The following is a 27,391-nucleotide window of genomic DNA, read 5'->3' as shown; positions in this document are numbered from 1 at the left end:
TTGCCTGGTATGGAGGGAAGATCTTATGAGGAAAGGCTGAGGGACTTGACGCTGTTTTCGTTAGAGAGAAGGTTAAGAGGTGACTTAATTGAGGCATACAAGATGATCAGAGGATTGGATAGGGTGGACAGTGAGAGCTTTTTTCCTCGGATGGTAATGTCTAGCACGAGGGGACATACCTTTAAATTGAGGGGAGATAGATATAAGACAGATGTCAGAGGTAGGTTCTTTACTCAGAGAGTAGTAAGGGCATGGAATGCCCTGTCAGCAACAGTAGTGGACTCGCCAACACTAAGGGCATTCAAATGATCATTGGATAGACATATGGACGATAAGGAAATAGTGTAGATGGGCTTTAGAGTGGTTTCACAGGTCGGCGCAACATCGTGGCCCGAAGGGCCTGTACTGCGCTGTAATGTTCTATCTATGTTCTTTAGCAGTATGTGGAGAAATAATTCAACAGGCCCAAAAATGACTGGAGTTCAGTGGCGGTCCTCAGAATTGGATCCCTTTTATGGCCTGAAACTTTCTCCTCCACAGGATGTAGGCCATGCCTGTCAATCCTGTACCTTAGGTATGTTACTATCTTTGCTCTGAACACGGCCTTGCTCCTCTTCAGCTGGGCATCCACTTGGGAGTGCCAACTGAGCCCTTCCTCCAGGTTGTCCATGTGTTCCTTATCAGTGGCACCTGTGATGAATACATCATCTAAGTATACAACCATCTTCGGCAGACCTTGAAGAATACCTTTCGTCACTCACTGGAAGATTGCCAAAGCTGACGAGAGCCCAAGTGGGAGGCAGGTGTACTCCAATAACCATCTCTGGGTGCTTATAATTGCATATTTCCTGGATACGGAATCCAATTCCATCCTGAAAATAGGCATGGCTCATATCGAGGTTTGTAAAAAAGCACCCACCAGCCACTTTTGCGTCTAAATCTTCTACACTGGGCATCGGGTAACAGTCCAGGCACAAAGTCCTGTTCACCGTGAGTTTGTAATCTCCACAGAGCCAGACAGACTACCCCTTTCTCTGCATTTTCTTGGAATAGTGACAACTAAAAGTCCTGTTTCAAGTATAACAGGGGCTCCGTTAACAGCTTCTTTTGTGTGGCCTTGTTATATATTCCACAACTGAGCATATCCCTCAACATATCTGAGAGGGACATCTCTCGTAGTGCTCTACCAACCACTTTTGATGGGCCGAATAGTCAGATACCAACTCACCGAGAGACCGCACAGCCATGTTGAACCAATAATGTTGCATTATAACAGAAGGTTTTGTTATATTACGATCTTTTTATTGTTGAAATATCGCTGTAGTCTTCCAGTTATGATAAAGTAATTTAATGAGTAATATAAAGTAATCTCGTGAGTTCTTTTTACTTAATACTAAACTAGTAACAAACAAATAACTGATCAAACTATTAAATAAGATAAAGATAATTACTGATATCTATTGTACTCTCTGCCCTCCAGACACACACTCCTCGAGGAAAGAGCGAGAAAACATTTATATAGGTCTTGATAGTGTGGCCGTTTAGTGTGCAGTTGCCTGTATTAGCTTAACATAGTCTGAGCATGTATTAGTACATACAGAGATCACTCCATCCCTTTTTTGTTTTACATTTTCTTGTGTATACATAAGAAAATTTACATGAGAAATGCAGTGGTTTACACAGCAGAGCAAACACTAGAATTATGTTAAAGTTCATGGAGTAAGTCGATTTGGCATTCTTCTCCTTCGTGTAGATCTTCTTAATTTCAATGGTGAGGAAGAAGTTTAATGTTCTTGCTCAGTGATGAAATAGAATGTTGTTCATAGATCATAGAATTTACAGTGCAGAAGGAGGCAATTTGGCCCATCGAGTCTGCACCGGCTCTTGGAAAGAGCACCCTACTTCAGCCCATGCCGCCACCCTATCCCCGTAACCCAGTAACCCCACCTAATCTTTTTGGACACTAAGGACAATTTAGCAATCCACCAATCCACCTAACCTGCACATCTTCGGACTGTGGCAGGTGGAACAGGAAGTAATGATGTCTGTGATGTCCTGATTAATACCTGGCCAATAAATCGATTGCCTGGCTGTGCATTTATATTTCTCTATGCCTAGATGACCTTCGTGAAGTCTAGTTAGCATTTCTGACCTCATACTCTCTGGAATGAGGATTCTGTCACGTTGCAGTACAATACATCGTCAGTTCAGACTGTATACTCTGGTATTGTGGACTGTGACCTTTTGGCCATTCATTTTGCAAGTGATGCATTACTCTGGTCAAAGTGGCATTCTTCTGTGTCTCCTCACATATTTATTGAAGTTTGTGATCAGATGCAGGAAGTAATTCTTTAAACAATTGTAGATGAGCATCAATGTCATTTATTGATTCTGTTGGTGTGAATTCTGTGTCACTATTCTTACAGACAGTGGGTAGACTTTCATTGTCTTCTTGCAGTTGTTTAAATGAGCTGGGTAGACTTTCATAGTCTGCTTCTGGTTGCTCAAATAAGGTGGATAGACCTTCATAGTCCTCTTCATGCATGGTTGTCGCTCTGGAGTCTTGAATTGCTTCCATCGTTCTCTCTGTGGAGCCTTTCAACCCTCTCTTTGTGGAGTCGTGCAGTGTTCACTCTGTGGAGATGATCAGCGCTCTCTCAACGGAGTCGTTCTGTTCTCTCTGTGTGGCAACATTTTCTTCTTGGTTATTTGACAGGTTGCTGTCATCCAATGTATCAATGATCTGCCATTGCATCATGGTATTGGATTGATCTACCATGAGTAGAGTCGTATTGAGTTTTTCAACCGTGTTGCTGATGCTATGCAAAACATCAGGGTATTCTTTTAATAGTTGCTGGATGTCATCTTGTATTGAAGATGCCTCAGAAGTATTCAAGAAGATTCTCTGAATGAGCTGTAAATCTTTCCATGCCTGAGCACCCAATGGTTGAAGATCGGTTATCACCCACTATTTCAAACCTTAACTTTTTGTGAATGTCCGTTACTGACATTGAGATAACACGAGCCATGCAAAATAATTTGATTGCCATTGTAATCTTTCAATGAGCGTTCTGCAGGAACTATGTCGTAGTCACCTCTGATAGTAGACAAGTCTTTGGAATTGAGAAGATTTGCTGAAGTGCCTGTATCTAATTTGAAAGTTGTAGGACAATTATTGATACATACTATAATCATCCACTCATTGCTAACGATGTTGACTTGTTAATTTTTTTGGTGCTTGAAGAGTTTTCTTAGTTGCGTGAAGAACTTTCTTTGTTGCTTGAAGATCTGTCCTTTTTGCGTGAAGATCTGTCTTCGCTGATGCTTCAATCACTCTGACAAAGAAGGTATTTTCCAAGGAGAAAATGTCATCATCTTGGGAAAATCTTGTGGTGAATTGACTTTTTCATCTGTTTCAACTGCTCTCACGTTGTAATTCTTCTTGTGTGTAGGAGGGAGATACTTTGCTGATGATTGGCATTGAGAAGCATAATGATTCATCTTGAAACATCTCAAACAGTGTTGTCCAGAAGCTGGTCAGTTTCCCTTTACATTTTATGCTTGGTTCTAATAGGCCCCAGCTGTGTGGGCCTCCGCATCTATCTGGGAAGCTAGTACTCCATGAGCCCCACGGGGATATTGATTAATGGTTTCCTCGTGGGCCTCATGCGAGCTATGACAAGGGGAAAATTAACACCTGCACCTATATATAAGAGCATAGGTGAGTCACCAATAAATGCCCACCACCTGAGTGTAATGAAAACACAAAATGTTCCCTCATATATTCCTGCCTTAAATTTAAGACTGCATGGCCTAGAAATTAATTGGTGCCCATTTTACAAGCGCAAGTGTCCAAGTGAGCAATATTCTTGAAGATACCACAAGCAGGGGGAAACGGGGAGTTTCAGTTGAAGGAATTTATGGCATTTGTGACAAAATTAACACTTAGAAGTCATAGAATCCTTACAGTGCAGAAGGAGGCCATTCAGCCCATCAAGTCTGTACCGCCCTTCCGAAGGAGCACTCTACCCAGGCCCACCTCCCCACCCTAACCCTGTCACCCCAACTAACCCTTTTGGACATTAAGGGGAAATTTAGCGTTGCCAATCAACCTGACCTGCATATCTTTGGACTGGAGTGTGGAATCCGGAGCACCAGGAGGAAACCCACACGGAGAGAATGTGCAAATCAACACAGCATCCAAGGTGGGAATTGAACCTGGGTCCCTGGTGCTGGGAGGCAGCAGTGCTAACCACTGTGCCAGCATGCTGTTGATTCTATTATTTTAAATTATGTTCTTGTGTGACAACTAAAACAAATTCTTGTTCCAAGTAATCTTTATTAAAACAATTGTATGAACAAATGATAATTTACTGTTCAATGTTACAGTATGTATTTTGTATTTTTAATTAAGGTATGGTTCAATATAGCTTCCTTTAAGATAGCTGAACAATTTGAATTGTTGATAGGAATTAAGCATACTAAATTAAATATAGAATATGCCGTGTTGCTTTCCAAAGCACCCATTTGCAAAACTGAAGATCGATAATGATTTGGCATAAATGAAACATTTTTATTACCAGAGATGGCACTGCACAATAAAACCTGATCGCTTACGCCTCAGGGTATGTATCATGCCATTTGTTGTTAGATTTTCACACATTTTATCCAGAATTGTTTTCATTATATCTACACCTTAGTGATCGATATATATATAGAGTCTGTAATACGTCGGGATGGTCCTATCTGCCTGTTATCTTGTTGTTATGCCATGGATGACGAATTCCTGAAAGTTATGTTCCCATACTGCACATTACAGAGATACACCATCTGTCCTTCAACTGAACATGTGTCACATACACGTCAAAAAATTACTGCAGGCAGATGACAGATCCTCATGCAGGTAATTCCCCATTTTAAGCTGTTTCACTTTAACAACAGTCATTTAAAGGGCTTGTATTTGCGCTCAATGCTGAGAGTTTTGTTTCAATGTCATTTGGCGCTAAATCTGATGTAGGGACATGTATAAGACAATAAGACATAGGAGCAGAACTGGGCCATTCGGCCCATCGAGTCTGCTCTGCCGTTCAATCATGGCTGATATGTTTCTCACCCCATTCTCCTGCCTTCTCCTCATAACCCCTGGTCCCCTTATTAATCAAAAACCTATCTATCCCTGTCTCAAAGTCACTCAGTGATTTGGCCTCCACAGCCTTCTGCGGCAATGAGTTTCACAGATTCACCACCCTCTGGCTGAAGAAATTCCTCCTCATCCATGTTTTAATGGATCATCCCTTCAGTCTGAGGCTTTGCCCTCAGGTTCTAGTTTCTCCTACTAGTGGAAACATCCTCTCTACATCCACTCTATATAGACCTCTAAGTATTCTGCAAGTTTCAATGAGATCCCCCTCATCCTTCTAAACTCCATCGAGTACAGACCAAGATTCCTCAACCGCTCTATGGTGATGTTTGTAAGGTTGTTTTCAGAATGGGAAACATAGTGTTCACAAAGACACTTGAAGCTAGGTTCATCAACAAAGCTAAATTTATTTACACAACTTAAATTAAAGTTAGACACTTATTCCTATAGTAAACAAATAGATTATATTAAACTACACTCATAGAATCATAGATAGAATCATAGAATTTACAGTGCAGAAGGAGGCCATTCGGCCCATCGAGTCTGCACCGGCTCTTGGAAAGAGCACCCTACCCAAGGTCTACACCTCCACCCTATCCCCATAACCCAGTAACCCCACCCAACACTAAGGGCAATTTTGGACACTATGGGCAATTTAGCATGGCCAATCCACCTAACCCGCACATCTTTGGACTGTGGGAGGAAACCGGAGCACCCGGAGGAAACCCACGCACACACGGGGAGGATGTGTAGACTCCGCACAGACAGTGACCCAAGCCGGAATCGAACCTGGGACCCTGGAGCTGTGAAGCATTTGTGCTATCCACAATGCTACCGTGCTGCCCGTGCATCCACTAACTGTAACTATATTCTATCCTCTCCAGTCTCCTCTCCTCTACTCCACTCACTCCCAGAAGCCAAAGAGTCAGTGCCTTTTATAGTACTGTCTCTAGCTCCATCTAGTGGCTAATTGTAACATGACATTAACTTTTCACATGCTGCACATTTCTATAATGTCACACGCTCCTCATATGACAAGTCCTTCATTCCGGGGATCATTCTTATAAACCTCCTCTGGACACTATTGGTGCCATTTTGGAGCAGTCTTTCTGGCTCCCTGACCGTCACAGATTCTACTGAACTTCCATCTCATTGACCTTCCCTCGCGGTCATTGCTGACGTTCCCTTTCACCAACCCTCCCCCCTCCTCCTCAGCAACCTTGCACCAACATTCCAGCTTACTGACATTTCCTCTCACCAACCTCACATCAGAGGGGAAGGCAGCGGAAAAGGCTGGAGGTTTGGAAACTGAGCAAGGAGGTGAGTCGGAGAGTCAGGGAATGGGAGAGGCGGTGAGTCGGAGATTTAGAGTGGGGGAAGGGCAGGTAAGCAGGCGATTCGGTGAGTGTGAGTGGTGATAAGCGGGAAATTTAGGGAATGGGAGGGGCGTAGAGTCAGGGAATGGGAGAGGCGTGAGTCGGAGGGTCAGGGAATGGGAGAGTTGATGAACCAGAGAGTTGACTAGCAGGAGAGGTACTGAGTTGGGGAGAGGGAGAGCTTATGAGCCGGAGTGTCATGGAGCAAGAGAGGTAGAGAATCGAAGAGTCAGAGAGGTGGTGAGCTGGATAATCGGAGAGCAGAAGAGATGGTGTGCCGGAGAGTCAGGAAGCGGGAAAGTCGGTGTGCCAGAGAGTCAGGAAGCGGGAAAGTCGGTGAGCCAGAGAGTCAGGAAGCTGGATAGTCGGTGTGCCGGAGATTCAGGAAGTGGGAGAGTCGGTGAGCCAGAGAGTCGGGAGTAGCAGGAGCAGAGAGTAAGAGAAGTGGGAAGCAGGAGAGGTGGTGAGTCGGGAAGCTGGTTAGATGAAGAGTGGGAGAAATGATGAGTCAGGGAGCGGGACAGTCGGAATGCAGAGAGGTGGTTCGGCAACCTTGGGCAATCCTCTGTGTGGAGTTTGCACGTTCTCCCCTGGTCTGCTCCTGGTTTCCCATGGTGCTCCAGTTTCCTCCCACAGCCCAAAGATGTGCAGGTTAGGTGGACTGGCCATGATATAAATGATCTCTTAGTGTCCAGGGATGTGCAGGTTGGGTGGGGTTAGTTAGTCTAAGTGGGGTGCTCTTTCGGAGGGTCGGTGCAGACCCGATGGGCTGAATGGTCTCCTTTTGCTAAATTGCCCCTTTGTATCCAAATGTTAGGTGGGGTAACATGGATCGAGCGGGGGGGTGGGGTAGGTAGGGTGCTCTATCAGAGGGTCGGTGCAGACTCAAGGGGCTGAATGGCCCCCTTCGGCACTGTAGGGATTCTCTGGATTCTATACCTGTTTGCTGGGTTTTCTATGAGGGTGGGATTGGGATTTAGGGAAGGAAATCCTTACCTGGTCCGTTTACATGTGACGCCGGACCTATTGCAATGTGGTTGACTCTTAAATGCCCCCTAAAATAACCTAATAAACCACTCAGTTGTATCAAACTGTGAAAAAGTCTCAAAAGACTGAGACATCCACCCGGCATTGACTTAGGCACCAGAAACAACAATGACAAACTATGCTCTGTCGATCCTGCAAAGTCCTCCTTACTAACATCTGGTAGCTAGTGTCAAATTTGGGAGTGCGGTCCCACAGAGTAGTCAAGCAACACCCTGGTGTAGCCCTACTCACAGAATCATACATTATAGATAATGTCCCAAACACCACCATCACCAACCCTGGGTACGTTCTGATCCACTGGCATGACACACCCAGCAGGGGTAGCAGCGGCACAGTGGTGTACAATCTGGAGGAAGTTACCCCTGGGACAACTCCTCAACATCGGCTCCAAACCCAATTAATTCTTGTGGCATTAAGTCAAACAAGGGTATCAAATATTGCATGCCCACCCCTCAGCTGTTTAATCATGTTGAACACACTTGGAGGAAGCAGTGAGGGTGGCAAGGGCACAGAATGTACTCTGGAGACTTCAATATCCATCACCAAGGGTGGCTCGGTAGCACCACCACAGGCCGAGCTGGCCAGGTTCTAGACTGTGTCTGTGGGAGGCGGTGAGGAAACCAATAAGGAAAAACATACTTTGCCTTATACTCACCAACCTGCCTGCCGCAGATGCATCTGGCCATGACAATATCAGTCGGAAAGACCACCGCACAGTCCTTGTGGAGACCAAGTCCCATTTTCACATTAAGGATACTTTCCATCATGTTGTGTGACACCTCTTATGGGCCAGGGTTTAGAGAACACCAACGTATATCATGGAGTTCACCTGACCCACAACTTTAAATAGATTTTGGTTATGGGGAGCACAAGGGCCCACTTTACAGGTGTGATGCAACAGAGAGCTAAAGTATGTTTAAAACAAAACAATATTTATTATATGAATCCAGTTAACATTTTATAAACACACAGTGAACAGATTATCAACTACAAACACTGATACTTTCCCAAATACAGTATTCCAAAGGTAACCCTCAATAACTTCCCAAACAACATCCATAAGTTAAATCCTTTTTAAAATAAAGACAGCAGGTTTAAATGCTCTACAGAAATTACTTTGAAATCATCAGTGATCTGGAGGTATGCTTTAGCTTGTAGAGAGAGAGATCAATATACAGCTGCTTGCTTTGAATGCAACTCTCCACCTCTGAAAACAAAACCAAAAACACACTGCATCTGCCAGCTCAAAAATGAAAGTGAAAGACAGACAGACCAGCTCCACCCACACACTGACATCACTGCAGCTATTTGATAAACACCCATTTCTTAAACGTACATCCACCTGACACACTACCAATGTGCTAAATGGGATAGACGTCAAACAGATCTAGCAACTCAAGACTGGGCATCAATGAGGCGCTGTGGGCCATCAGCAGCAGCAGGACTATAATCAATCACAATCTGCAACCTCATGGCCCATCATATCCCCCACTCCACCATTACCACCAAGCCAGGAGATGAACCCTGGTTCAATGATAAGCACAGGAGAGCATGCCAGGAACAACACCAGGCATACCTAAAAATGAGGTATCAACCTGGTGAAGCTACAACACAGCACTACTTGTGTGTCAAATAGCATAAGCAGCAAGTAATAGACAGAGCCAAGCAATTCCACAACTAACAAACCAGATCTAAGCTCTACAGTCCTGCAGCATCCTGTCGGGAATGGTGGTGGACAACTCACTGGAGGAGACTCCATAAATATCTCCATCCTCAATTATAGAGAAGCCCAACGCATCTGTGCAAAAGATAAAGCTGAAGCATTTGCAACAATCTTCAGCCAGAACTGCCAAGTGGGTGACCCCTTTCGGCCTCCTCGGAGGTCCCCAGCTTCACAGATGCCAGTCTTCAGCCAATTTGATTTGTGCCACACAAGCGCCAGGCAATGACCATCTCCAGCAAAAGATAATCTAACCATTGCCCCTTGATATTCAATGGCATTACCATCACTGAATCCACCATTATCAACAACCTAGAGTTTACCATTGACCAGAGATTTAACTGAATTAGCCGTATAAATACTGTGGCTACAAGAGCAGGTCAGTGGCTGGGATTGCTGCAGCAAGTACATCACCGACTGAAGTCTAAAAGTCCACCATCTATAAGACACAAATCAGGAGAGAACTGTAATACTATCCATCTGCCTGGATAGGTGCAGCTCCAACAACCTTCAAGAAGCTTAATACCATCCAGAACAAAGCAGCGAGCTTGATTGGCAACCCATTCACAAATATCTACTCCCTCCACCACCGGTGGACAGTGGCAGCTGTGTGTACCATCTAGAAGGTGCACTGCAGGATCTCCCCATGGTGCATTAGCAACTTCCAAACCCACAAGCACTACCATATAGAAGGGCGAGGGTAACAGACACATGGGAACATTACCACTGCGAAGTTCCTCTCCAAGTCACTCACCATCCTGACTGGAAATGTATACTTTTATTAATTCATTTTACAGGAAGTGGATGTCGCTGGTTAGGCCAGCATTTATTGTCCATCCCTAGTTGCCCTTCACCATTCCCTTCACTATTGCTGGGTCCATATCCTGGAATTACCTCCCTAAAACCACTCTGGGTGCACCTACAACACATGAACTTGAGCGCTTCAAGAAGGCAGCTCACCACCGCCTTCTTATGGGCAATTAGAGATGGGCTATAAATGCTGGCCTAGCCAGAAATGGCCATAACCCATGGATGAATAGAATGATGGTTTGTACACCTGTGAATTGCTGCAAAGAATGGTTGTCAGCTCAGTAAGCACCGAATGTAATCCCCTTGACAAGACAGCATTTGACCGACTGACATTAAGGAGCCCTGGCAAGACTGGAGTCGTTAAGGATCAATGGAAAATGTGGCATGTGAAATTCAGCCACACAAGTGCCATCAATGACCATCTCCAACAAGAGAGAGTCTAACCATTACCCGACGACATTCAATAAATAGCCATTGCAAACCTAAACATTCACTCCCCCAATACCAATGCACAATGGCAGCAGTGTGTGCTATATAGAGGATACACTCCAGAAACTCACCAAAGCTCCACAATATTTCACAAACCCGTGACTCCCACGGCCTGGAATAAGGACAGCAGACACATGGGAACACAAGAGCACCTGTAGGTTCCCCTCCAAGTCACACACCATCACCATCCTGATTGGAACCATATCGCCGTTCCTTCACTGTCACTGAATCAAAATCCTGGAACTCCCTTCAGCATTTACTGTGCATCTGCACCCCATGGGCTGCAGTGGTTCAAGAACTTGGTCCACCATCACCTTCTCAAGGGCAATTGGGAATGGGCAACAAATGCTGCCCTATCCAGTGATGCCCAGCACCCATGAAGGTATGTGTTTTAATAACAGGCTCCCAAACTCCTCACCTGCACACATCTCAGTTGTAACTAAGAATGCACAGTCTAACCCATCTGGGAAATTTTCAGATTCAAAAGGACAAAGCTCACGATCCTCGTTCTAATTTTACAAATGAGGTCACTTAAAACTTGGTAACTGGATCACAGGCAGTGCCAAAAAGCACAATGGAATGGGGGTGGGGGGGGGGGGGGGCGTTGATTTGGGTGAAAAACCAGTAGGAAACCCTTTGCCTAATTTTGCTGGCAAAAAAGGTACATTTTCCCACTGAATTATACTAAAACAATATGTAGGTGCGAACTGAAGTATCAGCTGCAGCACAAGTCCTCCATGTTGTAAGATAAAAATAAAATGGCAAATACTGGAAATCTAAAATGTAATAAAAGATGCTGGAAATACACAGAAGGTCAATCATAAAGGATTTGGTTCATGGCTGCGATGATATTTAAAGCATGCCCATTCCAGTATCTGGGTCAGGCGGGTGTCGCATAATGCTTTTACAGTGCATAAAATGGAGTTGAGAATTTTCATATCAGATCAGTTGTGATCTGATTGCATGGCAAAGTAGACTGGATAGGCTGAATAGGCTACTTTTGCTCCTCTGTCTTATGGTCTACTGACTGCAGCCCCATGGCTCCAACTTCAGACTGGATAATGTGCAGGACACATTGCGGCTTCTACCCCAAATGTGATCCAGATGTGATTGTTTCCCTCTGCTGAGAATTAGCCCAGTTTATTTGTGTTTTCCTCCCAGCGATTCATGAATATCTCAAGAACAGAACATCATCTGGTGGCGTTTGGGTGAAGGTGGGGGGGGTTTCCCTACTGGTGTTTTTAAATGTTATATGTGGGGTTATTGTATATGGGGGAAATCCAATGTATAACTTCTGATTGTTGTGTTCTTGTTTCTTTCTTTATGTTGGGGGGCGGGGGGGGGGGGGGGGGGGGGGGTTTGTTGAAAATTTGTTGAAAACATTTGAATAAATATATATTTTTTAAAAAGAACATCATCTGGGAATAAAGCAGTCTAATAGAATTGATTTTCGGGGTATTTGAGATAATTAACTCCAAAGGCACAAATACAATCAACACATTTAAACAAAATCTCTACTGTGATCACTTGCAAAAAGGAAAGCAACCCACATGGTTAACAGTTGATCCAACAAAAGCACAGGCTTAACAAATGGGCCAGTAAGTTAGTTAAATTGTGATAATGACAAGGAAATTGTTTTTATTATTCATTAAACTTTCATTATATTCATTGCTCCTTAAAACATTTTAAATATTAAGTTGTGATTGATTGCAAAGAGCTCTTTTACATCCCTGCAAAGTTCTAATGTACTTAGAATATAATAATAAAATATATTTGTGGGCTGAAGATTAATGTTTTATGCATTCTATGCATTCACTGGCTGAAAATAAATCACACTCAAATCAGCAATATTAATCACATTTCAAAATCCGTTTCTGTTTTATAATTAAAACTATATCACTGAACAAAATGCTATATGTACTTATTAATTAAAATTGTAAATTGTTCAACAGAATTGTGCAGATTATACAAATGAGCGAATTATTGATTAAAAGAGGGCATATATCTATTTAGCATTTTCCTTTCTTATTCCTTGAAATAATTCATTATTTTCTGGTGCCTGCGTTTTCTCGGACTCGGCTTTCCCTGGTACATTGTTCACACTTGTCTCATTTGACTCATTAGCTTCCTTCCACTTCCTTGCTCCTGTTGCACTGTTGTATTCATACAACCTCCCTGTAACTGAATTAAACACATTTATTATTTTCAATGGGGACATCATTACTCAGATATAATAGTAGGAATAGAAAACAAAACCTGAATTAATACTCAGTAGTTCTGTGAATTGCACATTGTTTGGAAAACAAAGATAGTTTTAAGGAATTTATATTTGTATTGGTAAACATGAGAGTTGAGGTATAGTTTTGAATGGGTTTAATTTGACGTGCCTGGAAGGGTAAAACCTCTACTTAGAGTCATGCTGGACAATGGTGTTTGTATGTGTGTGGGTCGGTTTCAATTCCAACTGGGATTTGATTGTGCTTAGAGAGGGCTATGGTGTGAAAGGTAAATAAACCAGCAGCGGTTGCTTAGCAACTGGGCCTTGGAAGGTAGAGAAGCTTTTACATTTTAGCTCAGCTAATTTGATTGTAATTGGAGATATTTAGTGAGAGAGAAGACAGCTATCACAGCACTGCTAGAAACTGTTGGTTTTAGAAGGCTAAAGAGGGAATATCTCTCTCAGCCTTGCTTGAAGAAAATCCATACTCTGGAGTAATGGTTAAGGAAACAAATGCTAGAAATCTAAAGTTCAATTAGTTAAGGAAGCTAGAGAAATAAAGAGAAGTTTCCAAGAAGTCTGGAGTTAACGGAATCGAGGAAACTGGGAACCAGAGCAGATTACAGATTCACGAGAGTTGAAAAGGCATTGGATCATGAGAGACCAGAAAATTATCTTCAGTCGAATTGAGGTTTGTGAGAAATTATTACAGTTTAGGAGACATAATTAGGAGACACACAGTTTAGGAGGCATCAAGGGCAGCATGGTAGCACAGTGGTTAGCACTGTGGCTTCACATCAGCAGGGTCCCAGGTTCGATTCCCGGCTTTGGGACACTGTCTGTGCGGAGTTTGCATGCTCTCCCCGTGTCTGCGTGAGTTTCCGTTGGGTGCTCTGATTTCCTCCCACTAGTTCTGAAAGATGTGCTGTTAGGTAATTTGGACATTCTGTATTCTCCCTCTGTGTACCTGAACAGGCACCGGAGTGTGGCGACTAGGGGCTTTTCCCAGTAACTCTATTGCAATGTAAGCCTACTTGTGACAATAAAAATTACTATTATTTGAATAAATGTGGAAACGTATGGCTGGACCTCTGAGTTTGTGTAAAAGCCTTCCCGACAAAGGAAACCTGAGGGAGAGGTGTAAAACCCGAAAGCAAAACCTTGTTAGGGCAGCAATATTTATAATTGCATAATTTATAAGAAGATCTGAAAGTGTGATTTTGAAAGCGGAAATTAAAGTCACTTGTGTTGAAGCTGGTGTTCAGTGAGACAAGGTGGCTATGGCACAAGAATCATCTGGGAGGATTTTGAGGAGAAATCCATAAATATTCACTTGGGTTCAGAGAGGAGTGTGTCATACCACATTCATCTTGTGTGTTTAAGAGGGATGTTGTCTTTATTAAACCATTGTAACTTCAGATGTACTTTGTAATCCGTGTTAATATTAAAACCTGTCTGTAGTTGTTAAGCTTTGGGGGAAGTAAAGGAGTATTGTATAATAACCCAATGTTTCAATGTTTAATAAAAAAAAAAAATTCTTGTTGCTAAAAATAACTAGTGCCCTGTGACTCTGTTCCTCTGCGTTTTATTAAAACAGAAGTAAAAGTTACCATCTTTTGAACTCAGGTTCTATTCTGGGATCTTCCAGTTATTACAACAACTGAGATCATAACAGCATTGGGAATGAGGAAAAAGTCAAAATTTGAGCCTACCAAAGAAAAATGAAGCCCAATTCAGTAATCACAGGAGAAATGGAACCAGGATTGCTGTGCTCTTGCAATTGATCTAGCTGGGTTAAATTGCATCAGCTTATAACAGTAATTCGAATCTGATTGCTACATTTTCCCCATAGGCGATAATGATTGGAAGGGTGTGGAGAATCATGAGAGTGGTTATTCATAAAGGGATGCTACATTTAAACATAGTTGCTTCTTTTAGCGACATTTAAAAGGATGGAAAAGGAACATGAGCCAAACTACCCCATTGCTGATTATAGTTTGAATATTTTGCTGGAAGTGGTGCTCTTGAGGATGGTGATCATATTTGAAGCTGAATGTACAGCCAGTGGGCTGGATGTCGTCGATCAAGTAAAATATCCAAAATGATGGGAAGCAGATTTATACAAAATGGTCATATCTTAGGATGATTACAAAGCTAAAGCTGCCTAAGTTTGACACGTCATATTAAGCCCACATCCACAGTGCATAAGCCATAAGCGCCTTGTCCGAAACAAGGTTCAGCATCAGCTGTGTAACATGGTAGGAAGTGGCAGAAACCCTAGCATCTTTCATGCCAGCACGTTCCAGGTCACCATACTTCAATTTGAAATTTCAGGCTGTGTCAGGCATAGCTCTGGCATGTTGCTGCATCAAGGTAAAATAAATTTGCATTTATACTGCAGCTTTTAACATCCTTCGGACATCCCAAAGCGCTTAATCCTGAGGAATTACTGTTCAATTGTCGACTGTGATTTTGGCTTGTCTATTATTGATTCATTCACAGGATGTGGGTATTTTTGGAAATGTCAGCACTGATTGTCCGTCCTTAATTGCCCTTAAGGAGGTGGTGGTGAGCAACCTTCTTCGAGTCATAGAATCCCTACAGTGCAGAGGGAGGCCATTTCGAGCCTGCACCAACCCTCTGAAAGAGCACCCTAACTAGCCCCACTGTCCCACAACCCCGTAACTCCTCCTAAGCTTTGGACACAAAGGGGCAATTTTAACATGACTTAAAGCTGCATACCTTTGGCCTGTGGGAGGACCCGGAGGAAACCCACGTAGATACAGGGAGAATGTGCAAATTCCACACAGACAGTCACCTGGGGCGAAATTCTCCCCCAACGGCGTGATGTCCGCTGACTGGCGCCCAAATCGGCGCCAATCAGACGGGCATCGCGCCGCCCCAAAGGTGCGGAATGCTCCGCATCTTTGGGGGCCGAGCCCCAACATTGAGGGGCTAGGCCGACGCCGGAGGGATTTCCGCCCCGCCAGCTGGCGGAAATGGCGTTTGTTGCCCCGCCAGCTGGCGCGGAAATGCGGCGCATGCGCGGGAGCGTCAGCGGCCGCTGACAGTTTCCCGCGCATGCGCAGTGGGGAGAGACACTTCCGCCTCCGCCATGGTGGAGGCCGTGGCGGAGGCGGAAGGGAAAGAGTGCCCCCACGGCACAGGCCCGCCCGCGGATCTGTGGGCCCCGATCACGGGCCAGGCCACCGTGGGGGCACCCCCCGGGGTTAGATCGCCCCGCGCCCCCCCCCCCCCAGGACCCCGGAGCCCGCCCACACCGCCTGGTCCCACCGGTAAATACCAGGTTTAATTTACGCCGGCGGGACAGGCAATTTCTGGGCGGGACTTTGGCCCATCTGGGCCGGAGAATTGAGCGGGGGGTCCCGCCAACCGGCGCAGCCCGATTCCCGCCCCCGCCCAATCTCCAGTACCGGAGACTTTGGCGGGGGCGGGGGCGGGATTCACTGCGGCCAACGGCCATTCTCCGACCCGGCGGGGGGTCTGAGAATGACGCTCCTAATATCAAATCGAACCGGGTCCCTGCCGCTGTGAGGCAGCAGTGCTAACCTTGGATACAGCTGGTCCATTTCAAAGGGCAGTTAAAAGTCAACCACATAGGGTCTGGAGTCACATAAAGGTCAGACAGATAAGGAGAGCAGATTTTATTCCTGAATGACATCAATGGACCAGGTGGGCTTTTACAATAATCCAGTAGTTTCCTTGTCACCTGTGTTGATATTAGTTTTTTGTAACTTCTGTTTTTATTTAATTAATTGAATTTTCAAATTCCCCAGCTGCAATGGTGGGATCTGTATTTATGTCTCTGGATCATTAGTCCAGGCACCTGGATTACTAGTCCAGTAGCACAGTCACAATGACAGGTACACATCAAGTAAATGGAGCAATGAGAGTGCCCAAGAGCATTGGGAGCCTTGGGATATATTGATAGTCAGGTCATATTTACATAGAGCCAACTACCAGCATAGATCTGGCTGTTTATTGTCAGCTCACAACTCAGTTGGTCTGACACTTCCGAATGCCAACCTCCGTCCTTAATAGAGGAGGTCCAAGTGAAAATGGGAGTGGTGATTAAGATCTAAAATGTGTGTGATAGTTTGACCGTAATGATATATTAACTTGTTACTTCAGCTCTGAACATGTAATTTTCTGAAATTATTTCCTCCTTTTGTTTTGGATAGCTGACAATGTTTTCTAGTTGATCTGGGAGTCCTTGAGAGTATGTCAACATTTTCAGGCATACCTGGGAATGTGTCAATATTTCCTGGAGATCCCGTTTACAGAATAGATTTGGAACCATGCTAATAGGGTGCCACTTTAGGAGATATGTTAAATTGTAACTCTCAGTTGTCCAGACCATTGAAGGTCTCTCCTCTCCAATTATTGTCTTTCCCAGCCCCATATCTATTCTTTCCTCATTAGTGCAAGAGTGAAAGACAATCTGCAGATATATGCACTGATACTGTTACTGCCACTGCCACAAAGCATACTTCAGGTAATGTGGGTAGGAACCATATCCTAAGGCAGTTTTCTTCCTTTTCCTCAGAAATCTCTCTTGGAGATGTTAGAAAGTTCAGATTTGGATTTTGTGAATATAACAGTGAGGCTGTAGCTACCAGGCCATTGCCTCCAGAGCTTTTAACTTAAGATTACCTGTGTGAATAAAGAAGCACACATATCTCTCTCCATTGGAAAATATGTCATCATGCATTACCTGGATCGACTGCTTGTCCATTGAAAACAGTATCATATTTAGTTACCTCCTGTGGAGAAAGGCCAATGACATGTAAGTCCAATTCCATTTAGTCAGATTAAAATATTGGCAAAATTTGCTTGCTTGTATAAGCTTTTATTATGCAGTCCCATTCAATCTTTGTAATAAAAATATAAATCAGAGTTCCACATGTGCTGATTAAATATATGCAGAGTGGTGATCACCAGCTTCCAGCTGCTGTAGAAATTTCTAATGTTAGAACAGCGTTGACAAGATAACGATCTCTTTTCTACATTAGGAATGCAAAGGCAGTAGTTTAAAAAGTCATTTCCGCATTTTAGCGCTGTGAAGCCAACTCTGCCAGGTAGTCTTCCTGTCAACACCCATTGCTAATTGCTGAGAAATAATTTGGTATTGTGCAATGTGAAAGATTCAACTGCTGCATCAGTGTCAAGTATGCAGCCTAACGGGAATAAACTCCAGTTCAACCGCACCACGGTGGCTGTTGGGAGTGTTTTGATTACTGGAAAAGATCACCCTTCACCAAATATTTAATCTCCTGCACCACAAATTTATTAAACTGCAAACTTTGTATTTTTGCACTTTAACATTAACAGCAGATGTGATTGGTTATAAAATAATATTAGACTCCAGGTAAAGTTCCCTCTAATCTGTGCTAATAGTATGCCTCAACCTCAGGATGTTATTCACTGCACCAATATAACATTTTCACAACCCCCACGCACCCCCCGACTCCTCCCCATCCCTCCCTTGTGCTCTTTCTGAGGAAGATTGCTGACTGATTCGTAGTTTCGAAGAGACATTTCACAAGTAGTGAGAGGAGGTTTGCTGGACTCAAATCCAGTTTCCTGAGGTGAAAGGACCGAGAGGAATAACTCTGCATTCCCATTTTGAGCTTTGCATCATATAACCTTTTTTGTGTGATTTAGTATGTTCCAGGACATTTCACTACAATATCTGCCATCTATTAATTAGTTTCTGAATTCACACTCCCAGCGAGGTCCCTTGCCTGTCGTGAAGGTTTACCAGGCATCATCATGTACAATGGAGGGAAATTTGGGAGAAGTATTTCTGCAATTCCTGGAAATGGATTCGCCATAGACCAGAAATCATGCCAGCCACACAATTTTGTAAAATCAACCCATTGTTAAAAAAAAAATCCTCAGCTGGAAATATTAATGCTTACCGTCACAACTTCTAACTTTTCTTTCTTAGGTTCTGTTTTGAAAAAGAAAACAAGTTTATCAAAAAGATACATTATAAATTAGGTTTAGTTTGATATTGTGATTTTGAGGTTTACTTTAATTAAACCTACCTGGTAAGTAAATCTTCACCCTACACGAGTAGCAAGACAATAAAAAGTTAATTATAAGGGAAATATCACAAAACAATACTGTTCTTTTCTCTTGTTTTTTTATACATTTCCAGCAGAAAGAATAGAAGAGCAGTGTATCATTTAAATGGAGAAACACTGCAGAACTCTGAGTACAGAGGGATCTGGGTGTCCTGGTATATGAATCACAAATGTTAGTAAGCAGGGGCAACAATTGGTTTGGAAGGAAAATAGCATGTTGCCGTTTATTGCAAGGGGACTGGAATATAAAAGCAGGGATATTGTGCTGTACCAGGGTCCCAGGTTCGATTCCCGACTTGGGTCACTGTGTGTGCGGAGTCTGCACGTACTCCCCGTGTCTGCGTGGGTTTCCTCCGGGTGCTCCGGTTTCCTCCCACAAAGTCCCGAAAGACACACTTGTTAGGTGAATTGGACATTCTGAATTTTCCCTCAGTATGCCCGAACAGGCTCCGGAATGTCTAGGGGCTCCGGAATGACTCGGGGATTTTCACAATGACTTCATTGCAGAGTTAATGTAATCCAACTTGTGACACTAATAAGGATTCTTTTTTTAAATTGTACATAACGGGAGACCACAGCCAGAATTTGCAAGCCATTCACACCAGTGATATTTTCCAGTCCCACCGGTGTGAATGGAGATTTCAATGGCTCGCCACAGGAAACCCGCAGCAGGGAGCGGGAAAATTCCAGCCCACATCTGGAGCGTTGTGTACAGTTTTGGTCTTCTTACTTAAGAAAAGATTTCATTGCATTGGAAGCAGGTCAGAAAAGGTTCACTCAACTGATTCCTGGGATGAAGGAGTAATCTTACGAGAAATGTTTGAGAAGGTTGAGGTTGGGCCTATTGAATGAATGAAAATCGCTTATTGTCACAAGTAGGCTTCAAATGAAGTTACTGTGAAAAGTCCCTAGTTGCCACATTCCGCCGCCTGTTCGGGGAGGCTGTTACAGGAATCGAACCATGCTGCTGGCCTGCCTCGGTTTGCTTTCAAAGCCAGCGATTTAGCCCTGTGCTAAACAGCCCCAGTATTCCCATTGGAGTTTAGAAAAATTAGAAGTCTAAAGATGCTGAGGGGACTTGACAGGGTGAATGCTGGGAAGGTGTTTCCCTTGTGTGGGAGTCTAGAACCATGGGACATTGTTTAAAAACAAGGGCTGGAATTCTCCGGTCGTTGTGAGTCACTTTTCACGCCGGCAGTGCACCCCCACCTGTGGGTTTCCCGATGCCGTGGGTTGGCTTCATTGGGAAATCCCATTGACGAGCGGTGGAAGTATAGAATCCCGTCGCCAGTGAATTGCGCGCTGCTGAGAGACACACGGCAAGGGATGGGAGGATTCAGACCAAGGTCTCCCATTTAAGACTGAGGTAAGGATTTTTTCTTTCTCTCAGAGGGCCCTTAGTCTGTGGAATTCTCTTCCCCAGAGAATAGAGAAGGCTGGGTCATTGAATACATTCAATGTTGGGCTGGGTAGATTTTTGGTCGATAAGGGTATAAAAGGTTATGGGGAGGGTAAGGGGGTGAATTTGTTGTTCCCATAGCCTTACTGGGGCCAATGACATTGGCTTGCTTCTTCTCTGGTTTTCTTCAAACCTCCCTCAGACCACGTCTCAATGTTATCCACCCATTGATACTTTGCCTTGCTCTTCAGTTTTTACCCTCAATTCCTCCTTCAGTTGTTGCCAGGGCAGGGGTGTTGGGTCTTTGTTTCCTATGTCTGTACTTGGCTATCTTTCCCTCTCTAACTTTACTTAACCACCCTTTTGATTTCTGAATTTTTACTCTCGATCTAACCCACTCAATTGTCCTTCTGTCCATCCAGCTGATTCTGAGCATCCTCTGCCATACCCATATTTTAAAAGCACTTCCACTCCTCTCATCCCCTTTCTCAGAGTTCGACTCTAACATCCATAGAGTGCAACACTAGACTGGACTAGACATTTTTTTTTAGCCTCATGCTGTTGCTTTGGGGCTTCTAAACTTTCTAAAGTTGCTCCAAATTGCACAAGTCTACAGGGAATAGTGTGACAGGTGCTGAAAGGCTTTTGCAAACTTCAAGGCTTTCATATCAGTTGCTGTCAGACATGGGTGTATTAATTGCCATTCCCTTTGGAATACAATATGACATAAGATGAGTAAATGGCAGGATAAGCTGAAAAATATTGTTGACAGTGCTATCGAGCAGTAGGACTGTCATAATACCTGCTCGCTGATGTTTGAGCTCTGCCAGGGTCACTCAGCAACTGACCTCATTAGAGCTGTGGTCCAATCGTGGAAACAATAGCTCATTTCCAGAGTTCAGAGTGGTTGCCCTTGACATTAAGGCAGCATTTGACCGAGTGTGGCATCAAGGAGCCCAGGCAAAATTGAAGTTAATTGGGTTCGGGCAAAAACTCTCCCATAATCAGAGTCATACCTAACACAAAGGAAGATGGTTGCAGTTATTCGAAGGTCAATCATCTTAATCCCAGGATGTCGCTGCAGGAGCTCCTTTATAGATGACACCATCTTCAGCTGCTTCAGCAATTGCCTTGCTTCCATCATAAGATCAGAATTGAGGTTGTTCGCTGATGACTGCACAATGTTCAGCAGCATTTGCGACTCCTCAGATACTAAAGCAGTCCATCTCTAAATGCAGCAAGACCTGGACAATATTCAGGCCTGAGCTGATAAGTGGCAAGTGACATTTGTGCCGCACAAATGCCAGGCAATGACCATCTCCAATAAGAGAGAATCTAATCATCATGACATTCAATGGCATTACCATTGCTGAATTCCACACTAACAACATGCTGGGGATTATCATTGACCAGAAGCTGAACTGGACTAGCCATATAAATACTGCGACTACAAGAGCAGGTCAGAGGTTGGGAATTCTGCAGTGAGTAACTCACCTCCTGATTCCCCAAAGCCTGTCCACCATCTACAAGACAAAAGTCAAGACTGTGATGGAATACTGTACTGCAGCTCCAACTGCACTCAATAAATTTGATGCCATCCAGAACATAGTAGCTTGCTTGATTGGCACCCCATGTATACACTTGCACTTTTATGCCATCTACCACTGACACACTGCAGCAGCAGTGTCTACTATATAGTATGCAACAACTCACCAAGGTTCCTTCGACCGGACCTTCCAAATCTGTGAACTCTACCACCTAGAAGGGCATATCAGCAGATGCATGGGAACACCACCGCCTCCAAGTTCTCTTCCAAGTCACTCACCATCCTGGCTTGAAACCATATGGCCGTTCCTTCACTGGCACTGGGTCAAATCCGAGAACTCCATCCTTTACAGCACTGTGGGTGTACCTATACCACATGGACTGCAGTGGTTCAAGAAGGTGGCTCACCACCAGCTACTCAAGGGCAATTAGGTATGGGAAATAATTGCTGGCTGAGCCAGCAATGTCGATGTCCCACAAAAGAAAAACAGAAAGCAGAGGAGGAAGAGGAGAGTATATTCTCTTGGTTTGTTCATGTAACAGTTCTCCTACCTGAAGCTTGCTAAGCTACAATGTGTGTGATGTCTGTGCTTCACTAAGTTATAAAGTCATAGAGTCATACGGCACAAAACTGGCCCTTTGGCCCATCGAGTTTGCCCCATTCAAAAACAACCACCTAACTATTCTAATCCCATTTCCCAGCATTTGGCCCATAGCCTTGTATATCATGAGATTGCAAGTGCACATCTAAATACTTCTTCGATGTTATGACATCCCCTCTACACCTCCTGCCCCTTACCTTAAACCTATGTCCCCTTGGTCCCTCCACCAAGGGGAAAAGTTTATTTCTGTCTACTCTATCTATGCAGCTCATAATTTTATACATCTCAAACTTGTCCCCCCTCATTAGTCTCCTCTGCTCCAAGGAAAACAATCCAAGACTATCTAATTTCTCTTCATAACTAAAACTCTCCAGCCCAGGCAACACCCTGGTAAATCTCCTCTGCAACTTTTCCAGTGCTATCACATCCCTCATATAATGTGGATTCCAGAACTGCACACAATACTCTAATTGTGGCCTGATCAACATTTTATATAGTTTGAGCATAACTTCCTTACTCTTAATCTCTATGCCTTGGCTAATAAAGCAAGTATACCATATGCCTAACTGCTTTGAAAAAGAGTCATCCACGCTCGAAACGTGAGCTCCCTTCACTCTGCACAGATGCTGTCAGGCCTGCTGTGATTTTCCAGTATTTTCTATTGTTATTTCAGATTTCAGTCATCCACAGTATTATGTTTTTACTGCTGTGGTGCTGGCCACTGTATTGGCCCTCTGCTGTGAATCCAGCCAATGAACAGCATGGTAAGTGCTGGCTGGATGCAGAAATCATTCAAACGAGCAGGCAGAAATATGTTGGTTAATCACCCTTCCCGATACTGGCCCCATTTTCAGAAATTATCGGATTTAGGTCCCAATAGCTTTACTATTCCCACAAAGCTAATTCCAAATTAAACAAATTGCTGAATAAGACCATAAGATGTAGGAGTCGAAATAGGCCATTGGGCGCATTGAGTCTGCTCCTCACTCAGTGAAATCATGATTGACCTGATATGATCATCAGCTTCACATTCCTGCTTTATCCCCATAACCCTTGGTTCTCTTACTGATCAAAAATCTGTCTATCTCAGCTTAAAACTGTATTTGCTTAACGATTCAGCCTCTATAGCCCTCTGCAATAAAGGATTCCCCAGAATCACTATCCACTGAGATAAGATTCCTCCTCATCTCTGTTTTAAATGGACAAGCCCTTACTCTGAGATTATGCCCTCTGGTCCTAGACTCTCCCACAAAGGGAAACAATCTCTCAGCATCTACCCTGTTAAGCTCCCTGAGAACCCTATATCTCTCAATAAGGTTGTATTTCTTTCTTCTAAATTCCACTGAGTACAGGTTCAACCTACTTAACATCTTCTCATAAGAAAATCCCTATACACCCGCGATCAGCCGAGTGAACCTTCTCTGAACTGCCTCCAATGCGAGTATATCTTTCCTTAGATAAGGGGACCAAAACTGTTCACAATATTCTAGGTGTGATCTAATTACTTCCTTGTATAGTTTTAGCAAGACTTCCTGATTTTTATACTCCATTCCCTTTGAAATAAAAGCCAACATTGCAATTGCCTTCCCTACTACCTGCTGAACTTGCATGCTAGCTCATTGTGGTTTATGCATGAGGACCCCCAATTCCCTCTGTGCTGCAGCTTTCTGCAGTCTTTCTCCATTTAAATAACATTCAGCTCCTTTATTCTTCCTACCAAAGTGCACTGCACATTTTCCTGCATTATATTCAATGGGCCAAGTTTCTGCCCATTCACTTAACCTGTTTATATCCCTCTGTAGATTATCATATGTCATCCTCACTACTTGCATTCACGCTTATTTTTGCATCATCTGCAGACTTGGCAATTCTACATCCATTTCCCTCATCTAAGTCATTAATATATATTGTAAATACTTGTGGTTGCAGCGCTGATCCATGTGGCACTCCACGAGTTACAGGGTGCCATCCTGAAAATGCCCCTCTTATCGTAACTCTCTGTCTTCTATTCGGCAGTTAATCCTCTATCCCTGCTAATATCACACCCCCAAACAACATGGGCTCTTATCTTACAAAGCAGCTTTTTGTGTGGTACCTTATCAAATGCCTATTGTAAATCCAAGTATATTACATCTACTAGTTCCCCTTTATCTATCCTGCTCGTTACCACCTGGGGGGCATGGTGGCTTGGTAGTATTGTCACTGGGCTAATAAACCAAAGGCCCAGAGTAATGATCTGGGGTCTCAGTTTCAAATCCTACCACGCAGATGGTGAAATTTGAATTCAATATAAATTAAAAGTCTAATGATGACCATGAAATTATTGTCGTGTAAAACCCATTTGGTTCACTAATGTCCTTTAGGGAAGGAAATCTATTGTCCTTAACTGGTCTGGCCTACATGTGACTCCAGATCCACAGCATTGTGGTTAACTCTTAACTGCCAAGGTCACTGAAAGGGGCAACACAGGTGGAGAAGGTAGTCAAGAAGGCATACGGCATGCTTGCCTTCATTGGCCGGGGCATTGAGTATAAGAATTGGCAAGTCATATTGCAGCTGTATAGAACCTTAGTTAGGCCACACTTGGAGTATAGTGTTCAATTCTGGTCGGCACACTACCAGAAGGATGTGGAGGCTTTAGAGAGGGTGCAGAAGAGATTTACCACAATGTTGCCTGGTATGGAGGGCATTAGCTATGAGGAGCGGTTGAATAAACTCGGTTTGTTCTCACTGGAACGAAGGAGGTTGAGGGGCGACCTGATAGAGGTCTACAAAATTATGAGGGGCATAGACAGAGTGGATAGTCAGAGGCTTTTCCCCGGGGTAGAGAGGTTAATTACTAGGGGGCATAGGTTTAAGGTGAGAGGGACAAGGTTTAGAGTAGATGTACGAGACAAGTTTTTTACACAGAGGGTAGTGGGTGCCTGGAACTCGCTACCGGAGGAGGTGGTGGAAGCAGGGATGATAGTGACATTTAAGGGGCATCTTGACAAATACATGAATAGGATGGGAATAGAGGGATACGGACCCAGGAAGTGTAGAAGATTGTAGTTTAGTCGGGCAGCATGGTCGGCACGGGCTTGGAGGGCCGAAGGGCCTGTTCCTGTGCTGTACTTTTCTTTGTTCTTTGTTGTTTGTTTGCCCCCTCAAGAGCAATTAGGGATGGGCAATAAATGCTGGCACAGCCTGCGACGCCCAAAGAATAAAAAAAGTGAATTCTAATACATTTGTCAGCCATGATTTCACCTTCATGAAGCCATGAAATAAGTGCTTTATAAGTGCTTACATCCTTTATAATGGACACTTAACATTTTTCCAATGACAGATGTTAAGCTAACAGGCCTATTGTTACCTTTTATTGTCTCCCTTCCTTATTGAAAAAGGGTGTTAAATTCACAGACTTCACATAGAATTCCCATAATGCAATAGGAGGTAATTTGGCCTTTTGGGTCTGCATCGACCCTCTGAAAATACACCCCACCTAGACTAACTCCCCTGTCCCATCCCCGTAAGCCCACCCAACCTGCACATCCCTGGACACTAAGGGGCAATTTATATCATGATCAATGCACCTAATCTTCACACCTTTGGACTGTGGGAGGAAACTGGAGCGCTCGGAGGAAACCCATAGAGACATGGGGAGAATGTGCAAACTCCACACAGTCACCCAATGCCGGAATGGAACCTGGGTCCCTGGCCGTGTGAGGCAGCAGTGCTAACCACTGTGCCACCATGCTGCCCATAACCCTCTGGGACTTTTCTAGCATTTAAGGATTCTTGGAAGATTACATCTGTTGTATCCACTATCTCTGTAACTACGTCCTTTAATATCCGCAGATGAAACCCATAAGGTCCAGGGGACTCATCCCCCTTTAGCCCCATTAGTTTCCCTCGTACCTTTTCTAAAATTAGTAGGAACACAAATCTTCTAATTTACAATATCTCAAATCAAATATCTTCATCATATTTAATTATAAAGGACTTACTTTTTAGGTGGTTGTGGTTTTGGTTTTCTGCTGCATGCCTTATGACAGGTTTCCATACATTTAGTGTATTTCAAAATAATGTACAGACCCAAGGCACAGAGGAGAGCCAATAGGATTGCCAGCAGTGTAACAATGAAGGGGACATACCAGTCAGCTTGATTGTAAGTATTCACAGCAGTGTTAATAATGGTTAGTCCTTTTCTCTTCTGTTTAAACAAGACAGAAAATCCATTACCTTGATATTGGGATGAGATCAAATTAATTGATGAATGTTGATTTTAATTGCAAGGTTCTGCAGTTTTTAATTAAGATCCTAGGTGAAGCATCAAAGCAGTAGTGTAGGCCAGTACTTAGGTCAAACTGACTTGGATGAACAGAAATTTGTTTCTGTGCATGGAATTGGCACAGACTGGGCCATTCCAGTCTGTGCCAGCATGAAACCTGAGCCAAATACAGCAACACAGCTATTGCTGGTCAGGGAGGAAGGGAAATTGCCTTGCTCACATGCAGAGCTGCCTCGCTGGTCAGGTTTCAGGTGGGTGGAGGCCGATGGGGAAGTGGGGGCCTTGAATTGTAGAGGTGGCTTTTTTAAAATGTTGCAAACCTTTTTAAAACGTTGCACGAGGGATTCTGCCCATTCCATCTTGCAAGCAGCCACAATATAAACTCCACCCTAACTGGCTCCTGCCTTCAAATGGACTCCTTAGCAGTGGCTGGAGAGCCCACTGAAATTACTCAAATAACCCTGATCTTAGAAACTCTTCCAAGACTAGGCAGTTGGTAGAGACTTGACGGTAGGATCCTCTCGTTGAGGCCCTGCCGATGGGGCTCTGATGCTGGGGCCCTGACAGTGCGGTCCTAACAGTGGGGATCCTTGCAGCAGACAGGACTTTCACCCAATGCACTTCATCAACATCACGATGCAAGCAAAGGATTGAGGTAGGAGACT

The 27,391-nt window shown here is 43.8% G+C and overlaps 1 protein-coding gene across 2 annotated transcripts in view; it reads right to left on the bottom strand.

Moving 5' to 3' along the window:
• Positions 1–8,474: 8,474 nt before the first annotated feature.
• LOC140388340 (cadherin-related family member 3-like) overlaps positions 8,475–27,391 on the bottom strand; it is a 132,094-nt gene continuing 113,177 nt past the window's right edge. For both annotated transcript variants that reach the window (XM_072472342.1, XM_072472341.1), the window contains 5 exons: positions 26,443–26,648; positions 18,872–18,891; positions 18,743–18,774; positions 17,536–17,584; positions 8,475–12,763 (listed from right to left, as the gene is read on the bottom strand). In XM_072472342.1, coding sequence (XP_072328443.1) covers positions 12,588–12,763; positions 17,536–17,584; positions 18,743–18,774; positions 18,872–18,891; positions 26,443–26,648 — 483 coding nt within the window. In that variant the 3' untranslated portion in view covers positions 8,475–12,587. The remainder of the gene's footprint in view (positions 12,764–17,535; positions 17,585–18,742; positions 18,775–18,871; positions 18,892–26,442; positions 26,649–27,391) is intronic.

The sequence above is a fragment of the Scyliorhinus torazame genome, chromosome 13 (assembly GCF_047496885.1).
Source record: "Scyliorhinus torazame isolate Kashiwa2021f chromosome 13, sScyTor2.1, whole genome shotgun sequence".
Classification (NCBI taxonomy): domain Eukaryota; kingdom Metazoa; phylum Chordata; class Chondrichthyes; order Carcharhiniformes; family Scyliorhinidae; genus Scyliorhinus; species Scyliorhinus torazame.
Note: the sequence above shows the minus strand (reverse complement) of the source record. Positions and strands in the feature narration are given on the sequence as shown.